Consider the following 13631-nt stretch of genomic DNA (forward strand, 5'->3'; position numbering starts at 1 on the left):
GCTGTTTGCTGTAAACTATATATACACCATGTCTTTTACACATCGTTGTGTACCGAAATTGCTGTATTCACAACTACCCAGTGGAAGATCTGTCCCTGACCTATGGTATTGCATACGAGTAAAGGCAGTATATTCTCCTTGAGAGCCACCTGCCTTACTTGAAGAGCAGAAACGCTCTCCACAATTTCCCATCAACAAGTTTTGCCTCGTTCAACTGACGGAGGTTTTTCTGTGATTCCTACCTCCTTTTGAAACACAAGAATTGTATAACGCAGACATGTCTACTGCTGCGCAGAGATACTGATGTCATGAAAAGAAAATCCTTTCGCACTTTAAAGATATAAGCAAAATTTGAGGTGTATATTATGGAAATTTCAGGATGGTGCCAATTTTTAAACAGACAAGAAAATTACTAAATAATAGGTCGTATCCATTACAGTCTGCAGAAAGTATGTCTAGATTTCCTTCAGCACCTCCAGGGTGGGCTGTGGATAGGCTGGTGATTGCAAAACGTAGTGTCTTGGGAGATCAGATGAAAATGTGTGGGGAACTTACAAAGGATCAGTGAAACAGAAAAGGCAAAAAAAAAGGGAGATGAGGGAGATACGACAGAGAAGAAAAACAGCCGCGAGGCATATCTGTGGGAAGATCCTGGAAGAGATCAGTCAGGTAGGAACTAGACAGAGAGAAAGATGAAGCGTCGGTCTGGAATGTGCAGAAAAGCAAAAAATACTGAGCACTTAGTATAATTAGGTTTTGCTCTAAGTCTGTATAACTTTATCTATGATTCCTGTTTTCCTGATGTTATATCCAAGCAGGATAGCTGAAGAATCTATTTTCCGCAGATTTTTTACTCGCCTCTTTCAGGGGCATTGATGTTTCTTGTAGATCTGCTTCTATGACAATATTCATCCAGGATTTGGTCAAAATAGTTGCACCCGAATCTCCTGTTAAGTTGTCCTGTCTTGACCCTCCTGACGGCGTGGGGTAGCTCCCCATTTGTGTCTGCAGTAATGTCTTGCCCAATCTTGTTTTTAGTGTCTCGCAAAATTGGGATTTTATCACTTCCTTAGGCAAATTCCTTCACAGGATAACAAGTCTCACTCGGGGTAGGCTTTCTACACAGCTTCAGAAAGAGATTTGCAAATGAAAACTTCTTTTTTTTTTTTTTTTTTTAATTTAGTTTAAACGTTCATTTTGTGTAGTTTATCTTATTACTCAGACTTCTAACCCCATGCGTGCCTTAAATACCTCCTTGCTCTTTTTGCTATTTTGGGTCTTGTGCAGCGAGATCTGAATTGCATACATTGCAGTCACATTCATATTTATATCAGAAAAAATTACTTACAATTATATATGTAACTATATAATTAGGTTACTAATTAGGGTATAGAATGACCCACTGGTGAGATAAAAAGTAAGACAGAGGATGTCCATTAAGGAGACACTTTGAATTTTTTGTTTGCATGTGTTAACTAGACATATCTCCAGCTTAAGAAGGGGGGTTCCTGCACGACCTGGGGTTTTCATCTCGCCACCCGAGCAGAAATCCTGTCCCAGGCAAGACTTCTACTGGATGTGTACGTTCCTGCGCTCAGCAGCCGTACGGACCTCGTGCATTGCTTGTAGGGCCTTGCAATATCCACATTCTTAGACTTATTTTGCTCTCTGCTTTGTTTCTATATAGCAGATTTATTCCCCATTAAAATCTTCAATCATTTCTGGGTTTAGTGTCATCTTCATTATCTCCCTTCTTCCTGTTTTGACTTACGTTCTCTTTACTTCGCGTTACAGATGCATCACGTAGAGATATTAATTAGGCTGGGCACGGGGCCTGGATCTTCTCTTTGGTTCTGTGGCCAGGGGACGAGGCTGCCCCGTCCTTTTGATGGGTCTGTGAGTGTGACAGTCCAAACACTGGAGCCCTGAGTAATGGTTGCTTCTGGTGAGAAAATGAGGCAGTAGTGTGTGCCGGTGATAAGCACTAGCTCCGTAGTTTTTCTTCAGAGGCAGACTTTTGTAAACCTTATTGAAGTTTATTTAATCACAAAGGCTTTAAAAGGACTGGCTTGTGTGAAATTCACTCTGCACTTATGCAATATGGTATTAAAATCAGATGTTAGCCAGCTTCTCTGTGGGGAGTGTATTTGAATACACTTTATTTGGCTTTTCACAGGGGTTATAATTGACTGCTGTGATTTCTCATTAACTTAAGAGCAACGTTTTCTTAATAGTGATAGAGATTTGAACAGATACTTACCTTTCCAGTATTAAGGATAAGATTCATCATTCATCTGGAATGGTTTCATCTATACATAAAATCGTAATGGGATAATGGTTCTCTCTGCTGATCCCATTTCTCGGGTTGACTTCTTTTCAAAGCAAATCTTATTGGCAGATTTTTTTTTCCTTTTTTTTTTAACGGTGACAGCAAGTGGACAAGCCTGTTCTGGTGGGTAAATCCCGTATATGGGATTTAGAGGATGAAGGGAGCAGTTGGTTAGTTGGAGTTTAAAGGTCGGATGTGTGAGTGAAGTGAGGGGAATCCATCACCCAGTGGAGTGATGGATGCTGAGCGCCGCTCCCTGGTCTCCTCCAAGCTGTGGTGGGTGGAATAGCTGTAGATGTCTTGCATTTGGGGTGACCTTCTTGGTGCTCCAGCTCTTTGACCCACTAGCACATGGTGGGTCCCAAAAGGTAGAAAAGTCCTACTCATTCCCAGTCTGATTTTTTTTAAACACGTTTTCCTCCTGGAGGCAGAGTAACTGAGTGAGGATCGGGCAGGAGCAGGAGGTGGGTTTGGTTGCAGGGGAAGGATGAATTTGCTCTGACAAGGCTTTGATCCTCCTCCCATCCATGACTCATCTCTCTCCATGGGCTGGCTGGGAGCTCACCTTCTGACAGAGCGTGCTTTGGATTTGGCCTGAAGCTTATAACATCGTTTTTCCAAAGAGAGGTATCACTGCTCTCACTTCCATGCGCAGCAGTCCAAAGTCATCGCAGCTAGAAATGAAATTCATGCATGTCTTGTGGACTTCTTTTCTGGGATGCTTTTGTTTTCTGCATTAACTTTGAATCGATGGTAACTTCCCAAGCTGTGTAACTGCCCTGCATGTTCCTTTCAGTCAAATAAAATGTTCACCAAGGGCACAGTAGGATGTTGCTCTCAAATTGGAGCTTTAATTCAGGAATATCAAAAAATTACCATTTACCTGCCTGGAGAACTATCTCACAAATAGTAAGATTTGGTCTTCTGCTGTGGTTTCTTCTGTAGATAATGTGATGGATGTCTGTTCAGTGAGATTTACGGTCATGTTTTAAAAGCCTGTTTAAGAAAACATTAATGCGCTCTGGAGTTTTAAATAGTAAAATATTGCATTTTGTCATTTCATTTGTTAGTACTTTTTCATTTTGGTTAATGTGTGTTAGCTGTTTGCAGAATGTGGTTTATTAGTGGGCTCTTAACAGTAGAGTATTTCCAGGTGAACAAAAGTAATATTACCTACAGAAAATATATTGTCGAGTGCTAAACTGGAAATGTGTGAGCAGTGTGAAGGACGTAACCTATTGCCCATGGGTTTGAGTGGCGCCTAGAGATGAAGGGATGAACCTGTTTGGTCTCATCGGGAGGTGTGAGAGGCAATAACATCTCAGATCCCTCTCTTGGAGGGGTTTCACCACAAGCCTACAGGAGCTGCCCCTTTTTTTTGGGCAGGAGGGATGGAAGGACAGAGCTAGGGGATGCAGAGAAGATCGAGCATCCCAACCTCCCGGACCAGCCTGACACCAACCAGGTCCTGGTCAGCATTTGGCCACTGGTTATTTGTCACCTACCCCACATCTCAGTTTTAGCGTCCGAGCAAATCCGTCGACCACGATCACAGTCACCATGATGATATTAGCGCTGGATCCATTTTGTTTTCCTTAAACCTTGCAGATCTTTCAGCCACGAGGTCCCTAACAGTTGGGTTAGGTAAGAAGCTCAACTGTTAAAAAGTAAAGAATGAGGAGGGATGGACACAGTGGGCCAAAATCTCAGCTTGTGTAAACAGGTGTCACTGCTGATTTCAGAGCGATGCCATTTTACATGGGCTTAGGATTGGTCCCTGTCAGTGGGTTTCTGCCCTGCATATCTGCGCAGGCCAGGGACCGTGCTCGTAGGTGAGTTATAATGCCTTCAAATTCCGTGTTTACATTGGAAATACTTGACAGAGTCTTAAATAAGCACTGCTACCAGGTGGGCTTTTAAGAGAGACGATATTTATAAAAAGTGTAGTGGCTGTATCTGAACTTAACAGCTTCATGCATTTGTATGACTTTGTGTTTACAATTTTCTCGTGATTTGTTAATGAAATAGAATAGTTGCTAACTGGTCAAATAAGCGCAGAATATCTTTGGATGTCCTTGCACTGCCAGAGTTTTATGAGTGAAATTGCTTTGTAGTTAAAAGATGTCTGGTAACAAGCTACAGGGATGGTGTCAAAATTCAAACAATATACTTCAAAATAGTCCTGTTCTCTTTTGGGATCCCACTGATGCTCAGCATCCCGACTCTGCGCTCACCGTGCACCTGTGGGACCAACTGAAATCACCCAGCACTGGGGGCCCAGCCGGGCTGCAGAATTGGGCCACAGGGTGTTCATTTGTTGGGAGGCTTTTTAGCATCTCACTCAGCTCGGGTGCTAATTTCAAATAAAACCTGCTTGTTTTTATTTGAAATTCACTCCCACGTTCAGTGCCGTAGCTCTCCTGTCCAGCATCGCTCTCCTCCTTGTGGAGGTCAGGTTTCCTGGGGCTGGGTGGACTCAGGGAATTAGGAGGTGCAGTGTGTTTCCGTGCCATGTAATGTGTGTGCACACCCCTTCTTCCCACCCTCCCCACCATCACTCACTCAATCTCCTATATATGTGTATTAATCCCTGGGGGCTGACTCGGAGATCACGCTCCAAAAGCAATCCTTCCCAGGTGCCTCCAGAGCCTCATAAGGTGCGTGTGGGTCAGCTGTTACGGGGGAGAGTGGTTCCCCCTCGCTATGGGACCATGGGCTTCCGCTGCTGAATGTGATTTTGCAAAGACCCTCAGGGAGCCCAAAAACCATCTCGTCATGGATACTGCGCCCCTTGGGGTGTGGGGGGTGCTACTGCGGCAGTTACACACCAGGGTCCTGGCAGGGGTTTTTGATGAAATCATCGATGTTCAGACACGGGGAGGTGTTTTACCGTGACCTATAGCTGGGGCTGGAATGATGCTGGCAGTTCCCTTAAAACCATCTTCCGTACGACTTCATGTTTGCGTGTTAAAAAAAAGGTAAAAATACAAGTGAAGACTAAAGTCACCGTTCAACTTTTTCTTGAAAAGGAAAAAAACATAATAGCAACGAGAAAACGCTACTGGTGATCAGCTCAGTCTTTCCAGCCTGTGTTTACAAGAGTCGTAGCAAGATTTTTCATACAAGTAGCCCTATTAACTTCAGCGCATAAACTGCGTCTCTTCTTGTGCGCGTGGGTTTGCAGGATTAAAATCGCTTGTAAATGTTAATAGATAACATGTTCGGCAACCTCATAGCGCTGGTGTTTTTCTTAGCTGTGGCACTGCGGAGTCTTTCTACCTCTATAAACCATGTGGAGGGATTTCAAGGTGGGCCAAATACATCTCAGAGATTGGTTGCTTAATTAACACAAGGCCTCCCAGTGACAGCATTGCAAAACAAACTCCAGCGCTGGCCCTCTGCCTTTTTCCACTTCGCTGGTTCTGCTGCCCACATGTCTCAGCCTGCCAGCACGGAGCGTCGAGTGCATTTTAATAGCTGCTGTTCTTCAAATAATTTTATTACTGCGACAGCAACTTTATAAATGCCTCTTACACTCCTGATGATACAGAATTGATATATTAACAGCATCTTTTTTTTCCTTTCTGTTTTCCCTTTCCAGGAGCAAATTCATCAGTTGTTGCTGATTTCATGCCTACATCGTCATGGAACATCTCAAGTGAATTAGATAAAGGTAAGTGGACAGAAAAAAAAAAAGTGATAACAGATTATTCCAAAATCTCAATTCTTCTTCTTGACTTGGCCAAATTAGCGAGCAAAGAGGTGAGGGGGCACTTAAGATAAACTTTTTTTTTGCCTTGTGATCATTTGACATTTAATTACGTGTGGTTCTGTGATTTCTGGAGGATGCTGTGTTCGTTTCTTGTACTAGTAAAATGTTCCACGTGTTAAAAATATTTCAAGATGTGAGTTCTGTTGGTTTATGAACTGCTTGATGTTTTATCTGGTGATCTTAGGATTTGAACTCAAAATTAACAAGCATCAGGCAGGCAGTTTGCCTCGATGTGTTTTATTATGAAATTTTGAGGCTTTAAATGAATGGATGGGGAAAATACATTTGCAGGTGGTAATTATGTGTGATTTGGAGCTCTCTGAAGGGTACGTATTGCAAAAAAAGGGATGTATTTCTCATTCGCCTTCTTTTTGTAAATTATGCACCACAAATTATTTAAGCCAAATTGCTTCGTTTCCTCTAGCCCTTATTGCGAGGTGGTGGCCTGCAGCTCCTGAGTCAATCTCGTCTTTGAAATGCTTCTGACGTAACGTTCAGAGCGGAGGATGCTGTTAGCCACACTAACTGTGCAATTTGTCAACCAGTTTTTTTATTTGCTTATAACTTTGCCAACCGTTAACTATTTGGACTGAAATTTCCCATCGTGGAGTTCTGCCACAGATGGTTTTTCCATATGTTTTTGTCTGTATTTTGTTAATGTTTTTTTTATGAACATGTGTTCATAGTGTTTTATGTGTAAGCATAAATATGCTTTCTGTGCTAATGTATGAAGAGAATACGTAGTTCTGGGTACTTTAAGGCAAGGCTGACTCTTTCATGTCTGCCTTCCCACCGGGGAAGGAGCAGGACTTTCTGGTGATCCAGGACATGTTGGAGAAGACGAAAGTCAAAGGGCTTGCACTTGCTGGTGGGAAAGGGAGAAAAGCATGTAGTCCTTAAGCAGAGGATTCCTGATTCGCAGCAAATTGCTGAAAGGCGGCTTTGACAGAAGAGATGTCTTATCCCACTGCAGTGATTTATCCAGGTGCCCATGGCAGGTCTGTGGGTCTGGGCTGTGCATTGGGAATGTCCCAAAGTTGCAGAGGACCAAGGGCAGTGGTTCCCAAACAGGATGCCTCTATGTTTCTTTAATTGTTTGGCTTTTAAAAGGTAAGAAATACATAAGTGGCGTTAGCAAGCAACCTCTACTAACCTACAGGGTAGTTTTTTCTCTAGGAACCCAGCCCATGATCACAGGAGAAAACATGGTTGCACTTTGTAGAAGTGGTTGAAATATTTTTTGCAAATGATCATCGGTGATACATTCTTTGTTCTCCAGTGTGAGCCCACGGGTTCAATTGGTAAAGCGCCCATAGATTGCTATATATTGCAGGAAAAGCTGCGTCTCCAACCAAAACCTAGATAGAGGGGAAGGTACAGAAGAGATAGTGAAGATAATGTAATTTTACAGTAAATTGTACTTGATCTGTGTTGAAAAATAGCCCTCAGTACCTTCTTTGTTGTTATTCTTAATGGGAGGTTTTGTGTAGACTGGTTTCTTAGGACCAGGCTGATTTTTACCGCATATTTTGGTTAGGCTTTCTCTCAGCTGGTAGTTCAAATGCTCCTTTTTTTTTCAGTGGCATGTCCCCCAGGTGGTTTCATTGACATGGCTGGGAAACAGGGAGAGGTTCTTGGTGGCAGCACGGACCTCCTGCCTCCTTTGGTGTCTGCTTTATTCAAAGTTCTCTCCACACCAGGGTCTATCAGCCAGGGTTCAGGTGTCCCACCCTGGCTGCCGGTGTGCCGGCTCTGTTGGAAAGCAGCAGCTCCAGAGGCAGCAGAGGTAACACTTGGGGCGACTGCCACCATCCTGGATGTTGAGTCATGTTACTGCCCAAAGCGAAGCTTACGCTTTCTCTGCCAGCACTGAGCCTGGCCTCTACATTAGCAATTAAACCATTTTCCGCGTTACTTCCACGGCACCTGTTCCTGAGCTATATTGTCAGAAACAGGTAAAATGAAGTTTCATGCTTCTAATCCACCTGGAATGCGGCAATTACCACTTGTTGGGCTGAATCCTTCATTCCTGGGGGATTACCGGCCCCTTTGCTCGACCTGATTAGCATTTAGACTGCTGTAAGCTTACCTAAACATGGATTTACATACGTGATTAAAATGCGTTTGCTGCCTGAAAAGCTTAGTCAGAGGGGTGGATTCTCCCGGTGTGCCTACGAGCAAAGCAATGCGCACACGTTTTGTCTTGTCTAAGAGAGAAGCAAGGGCTTTAATGTGGGAGCTACTGGTTCTACTAAAGCTCTTTGAAACCCTCGCTTGTATAAAGCAAAATACACTGCAGCACATGCTGGCTTGGTGAGTCGAAACCTCAGAGGAGAAAATTAGGCACGCACTTCGTTTCCCTTTCTTTTGCAAACAAGCATCTCAAGAAATCAACATCCACTTGTCTTTGCTGCAGTCAGCCATGAGGTCACACAGGCGTCCCAGTAAAACTCATTTTAAAGCCTATTAAGTTCACCACATGAAAGTGGTTTCCAGCCAAATTTCCCAATTAAATGGCAGTCCGCATTAAGTGGCTCTACCTCTGCCTGATGCCTTTTGGAAATGAGCATCTCTTCCTCAAATATCTCCTGTGTTTGGGAAGCAGGAAGAGCTCATCGTCTCGCTAAGCAATATTCTGCATTTTGAAATAATCACTTAATATGGTACTTTCTCTAGCTCGGTGGGTTCTGCAGTGATTATCTTACAACTGAGCCCTATTCAGGTTGCAATTTCTATTAAATAAGCTAAATCGACAGCATTAAACAGTTGCCTGTTTATTCTTTTTAACAGGAAATGAATTTAAAAGAGACGCAGCCACCCGTGAAGAGCTGTTGAAAGCAACGATTGACGGGAGGGAGGAGGTGGTTTCTCACCATAACCTTAAAAAAACAAACAAACTGTGCATAAAAAATAAAAAATAATCATTTTTTTAAATGGGAGAAATTTAGCTATGAGCATTTCTCTCTTTTCTGACTGGTAAATCATGGCGTGCAGAGGGAATGCCACGAGGGAAAAAGAGAAATGGAAATGTGATCTAATAAATATTTAATTATGTAAGGAGGAATAAGTGAACTTCAGGGAAAATACGGGGGCCCTGGTGGTAGGAAAAGACCTGTCTCAGGGGGTCGGTGGCAGGATGCTTCTCACCCCCAAGTTACTAGCTGAGATTTCCCTCGGGCTGGGGGAGCCTGTGACTGCTCGGTGGGTGGGAGATGTCCAGCGGGGATTGGAGCTCCTTGGAGAAGATCCTACATGGCCCCATTGCACCAGGCTTTGTAACCGCTCCTGATGCTCGCCGTGGCACGGCCATTCGCTCTTGGTGGCTTGAAGCAACTTCCTTATCTGGAAATTTTTTGACATCAGCTGTGGCAATAGGCGTTATCTGAGGCAAAACAAAAAGGGCCAGATGAAAGCGGGAGTAAGTGGAGTTCACGAGGACGCTCTGCCCTGGTGCTGGCTTTCAGTGTCCGTGCTCTGTTCTGTAATGCGACTCTTTTTTGGGGTGTGCCAGCAGGCGAGGGAGCACTCTGGTTTCTCATTGCACTGCCTCCCCTCTCTCCCCTTACACCACGGGACGAGCTCTAAACGACGAAAGTCGTTTAGATGTGGTGTTGGGGGATATGGTGTAGGGGAGAACTTTGGGGTTGATGGTTGGACTCGATGATCCCAAGGGTCTTTTCCAACCTAAATGATTCTATGATTCTGTGATTCCTGTTCCTGCTCTTTGTTTGAGAAGGCTTCCGATTTACCATGAGTTCTTCTTTTCCCTGATTCTTATTTAAAAAGGTGAAGAGTCCTTCATTCACCTGCTTCTCTTCCACAAAAATGATTGTGGATGGGTAGGCTTTTCCTTCTGTCAGATGTCAGTTTATTTACAGAGAAATAGTTAGGCCTGAGTTTGAATGAGCGCCTATTTACATTTGGTACAGCAGAGGAATTGTTAGGGAGCTCTTCATCCTTAGGCAAAGATAGTATTGGAGTCTCTGCCAAGAAAGAGTCAGCTTTGAAACACTGTTTTCTTTTTACTGTAGGTAGAATTCAACTTCAGTGAATGTTCACTGGAATAGGATTCTCTATCGGATTGGTAAGAGGATGATGCTGTCACTGTGGCTTCCTCTGATCAGGGGGAAAGCGTGGTCCCCCCATGCCCGCCTGCAAGCCCCTCAGGAGCTCGTTCCACCATGGCAGCTCCTTGACCATGTGCGAGGACGTGTCCTGGCTGTGGTTGAGCCAGAGCTGAGGACACCAGTGTTGGGGTGCAGCACGTTATCACATTGCCGGTATCTCCTCCTCCTCCCAGGAGCTCTTCACTTGGTCCTTCAGTTTCCAAAGAAGAGCTGTTAGCGTGAGTTTTTGCAGATACTGCCTGTTTTCCTTTCCCTTTTCATGGCCTGTCTGCTTTGGCAAACAAGCATAAAACGTTAGAATTCCCAGGGCTTGGGAACCATTTTCATTTCCAGACATCCGTGATCCCCAGCCTGGGCTTTGAGCTCCCCACCGCTCGCAGCTGATCTGTGTGGCATAGACCTTGCGGTCACTGCTGCAGCAGCACTTAGCAGTCTTGTGGCGTTATACGGGAAGCCAACGTTCCCTGGAGAGATTGGCAGCAAGAGGCAGGATTTTACAAAATGCACCCCAAATCAGTCAGTGGTTTAAGGTTAAGATGGGATTTATCCTTAAGTATTCAAAGGCCAACCGCAGCCTGGGCTGCGTCCCCAGCAGCGTGGGCAGCAGGGCGAGGGGGGGATTCTGCCCCTCTGCTCCGCTCTGTGAGACCCCCCTGCAGCGCTGCCTCCAGCCCTGGGGCACCAACAGCAGAAGGACACGGAGCTGTTGGAGCGGGGCCAGAGGAGGTCCCGGAGATGCTGGGAGGGCTGGAGCCCCTCTGCTGGGAGGACAGGCTGAGAGAGCTGGGGGGGTTCAGCCTGGAGAAGAGAAGGCTCCGGGGAGACCTTCCAGTCCCTAAAGGGGCTCCAGGAGAGATGGGGAGGGACTCTGGATCAGGTAAAGGAGTGATAGGACAACGGGGAACAGTTTTAACCTGAAGAAGGGTAGATTTAGAGGAGACCTGAGGCAGAAATTGTTTGCTGTGAGGGTGGTGAGCCCCTGGCCCAGGTTGCCCAGAGAAGCTGTGGCTGCCCCATTCCTGGAGGGGTTCAAGGCCAGGTTGGCCGGGGCTTGGAGCAACCTGGGCTGGTGGGAGGTGTCCCTGCCCAGGGCAGGGGGTGGCACTGGATGATCTTTAAGGTCCCTTCCAACTCTAACCATTCTGTGATTCTATGATATCAATACAAGGATCACTTATGGCAAGCATCCATCCCCTGGGATGGTCTGGGGTTCCAGAGCAGAAAATATCTGTGGAAGGCCAAAACAAGCGGTGGGAGAGCTGCAGTGTTTGCTCCACTACCCTGTGCATGGGACTGCGTGTCATTAACTTCTTGGAGATCCTTGCGTGGGCCGAGCATCCCCTGTCAGGGTGGGATGGACGGCAGCCACAGCGCAAGAGGAGGTCACAGAGTGCAGAAGGGGCTGCAGGACATCCCGGTGGGTACACGCCACTGATGGACCCTTTGGGTCTGGGGGCTTCCTGAGGGGTGATGCAAACCTTGCTGTCCTTACTGGTGAATGCAGGCTAAAGCTATCAGCTTGGCAAGTCTTTCCAGGCAGAGAAATGACCTGGCCGTGAGTTCTTATAGGGAAAATCTTTCTGATATCCCAGGGAGAATTTGACTCTTAGGCAAACTACATCTTAAAAAACATAAACAAAACCAAACGTGGAGAAAACCAGGTGGATCGAGGCCTCCTAACTTTGGCCCCAGTTCTTTAGAGATTTCCAGATTTTCTTTTGAAATCACTGGACGCGAATTTGATACGTGTGGTGAAAGGGGAAGAATTACAGCTTTCACGTTTATGCACAATTTACCTTTTTATTTTCCTTTATTATCTGGGGGATATTCGGTAAATCAAGCTCCCCTGATGGGGCTCAGGATTCTGATTCTATTTGTGGGGTCCCGTTAGTAGCGAGGCAGTAAATTACTGCTACTTTGTTTGAAAATTTTTTTAGCCACAGTACATTAGCTCCTTTTGTTTGCTTTTCCACTGACGGAGTGTACGTTTTTATTTGAGAATTTGTGTTTCTTCAATGTCTCATTTATAAATAATACAGGGTGTGAAATTTGAAGGTCACAGAATACAACCTGAAAAAGAAACCACCCCGTGTAACGTTGGGCATTCATGGCAAAAATATTTCACAAAATGCTTCGCTTGCATTGGATTTTTTATACAACCTGAGTTTGTGCGGTGAATATCTGACCATTATGCATAAGGTAACTATATATAATAACCTTTTCCTGGCTCATCCAGCTATCTTTGTTTATTTGAAAGATTGATAGATCAGAGGGTCAAGGGACGTGTTTTATTGTAAGTTTCTGTTCCAAATTTCCTGACATTTTTGGTTTAAAAAAAAAATAGACCTTTAAAAGGCACAGAAAGGGCTAATAAGAACCAGATCCTAAAGTGATGCTATGTCAAAATGTCAAAAATAACAGCTTTTCTTTGACTCTGCAGCATTAATCTTAAGGCACATACCTTTCTATACACCCTTCCCTTAATAGCTTGAGTTTTTGTACGTGGCTTTTTAGTGCAGAGCAGCTTCTAAAGTGACAACAAAATCCCTTGATGGTTTTCAGTAGTTGGGTTTATAGCTGGACACGGACATTTGTTTACCTATTCCAAATCACTTTTTTTTGTGATAAAGTTTAGAAGCTTCCTACTTGTGCTATAAAACTGGTTCCTGAGTAAAGAAAAGCTTCATTTCCCCTTGCCAGATTATAGCGTCAAAGCTATCACCAAGACATCTGTCCTCAAACCTGAAAGTTGACTCATAAAGGGGGAGGCAGATGTGGACTCTCAAATGCATATTAAGAATTCACATAGGCAGGAAGGGCAGTGAGTTGTCCAGTTCCTATCCAAAAGCAATGGGATTCAGGTGCTCAGCCCCAGATAATTTTTTGGAAGCCCACGGGCATCTTGTGCTCCGGTTTCCCTCCGAAAGCCCTCCCTGCCTATGGCCCAAGGCAATCTCAAAGCTGCTAATTATCAGAAAGTAGCAATTAATTCTGAGAATCCCAAACAAAGCCAGTGTCAGCTGCGGACATCTGAAAAGGCGTAAAGCCTCAAGCAGTGGTCAGCCTGTTTCGGTTCAGTAAATTATCCTCGAGTGGCACTAAACCCTCTAGATAGTGTCTGGGAAGGGAAAACCCAACAGACAGCTGCAGTGCGTATCCTGAATTGAGTCTTGCACATACACATCGCTGAGGAAACTCGTTTGAAAATAAGCCGGGCAAGCAAAGGCAGTAGAATATTTCCTTTTGTCCCAAGACAGTTGATGTTGACTATTTCTCTGTGATCGTCTGGACTTCTTTAACTCTGATATTCTTCATATGGGTTGCTAAATCGTGGGTTGAGTGCAGTATCCCTTTCCTCCCGCTGTCATTCCTCTACTTTTATTAATTTTAAATAAGTGAAATT

General features: G+C 44.6%; 1 protein-coding gene across 1 annotated transcript in view; it reads left to right on the forward strand.

Annotated features, from left to right (window-relative positions):
- The window catches only part of ROR1 (receptor tyrosine kinase like orphan receptor 1), a 174539-nt gene that overhangs the window by 111720 nt on the left and 49188 nt on the right, over nucleotides 1–13631 (forward strand). The window contains exon 2 of the mRNA XM_054212436.1: nucleotides 5931–6002. Coding sequence (XP_054068411.1) covers nucleotides 5931–6002 — 72 coding nt within the window. The remainder of the gene's footprint in view (nucleotides 1–5930; nucleotides 6003–13631) is intronic.

This window comes from Rissa tridactyla, chromosome 8 (genome assembly GCF_028500815.1).
Source record: "Rissa tridactyla isolate bRisTri1 chromosome 8, bRisTri1.patW.cur.20221130, whole genome shotgun sequence".
Lineage (NCBI taxonomy): Eukaryota > Metazoa > Chordata > Aves > Charadriiformes > Laridae > Rissa > Rissa tridactyla.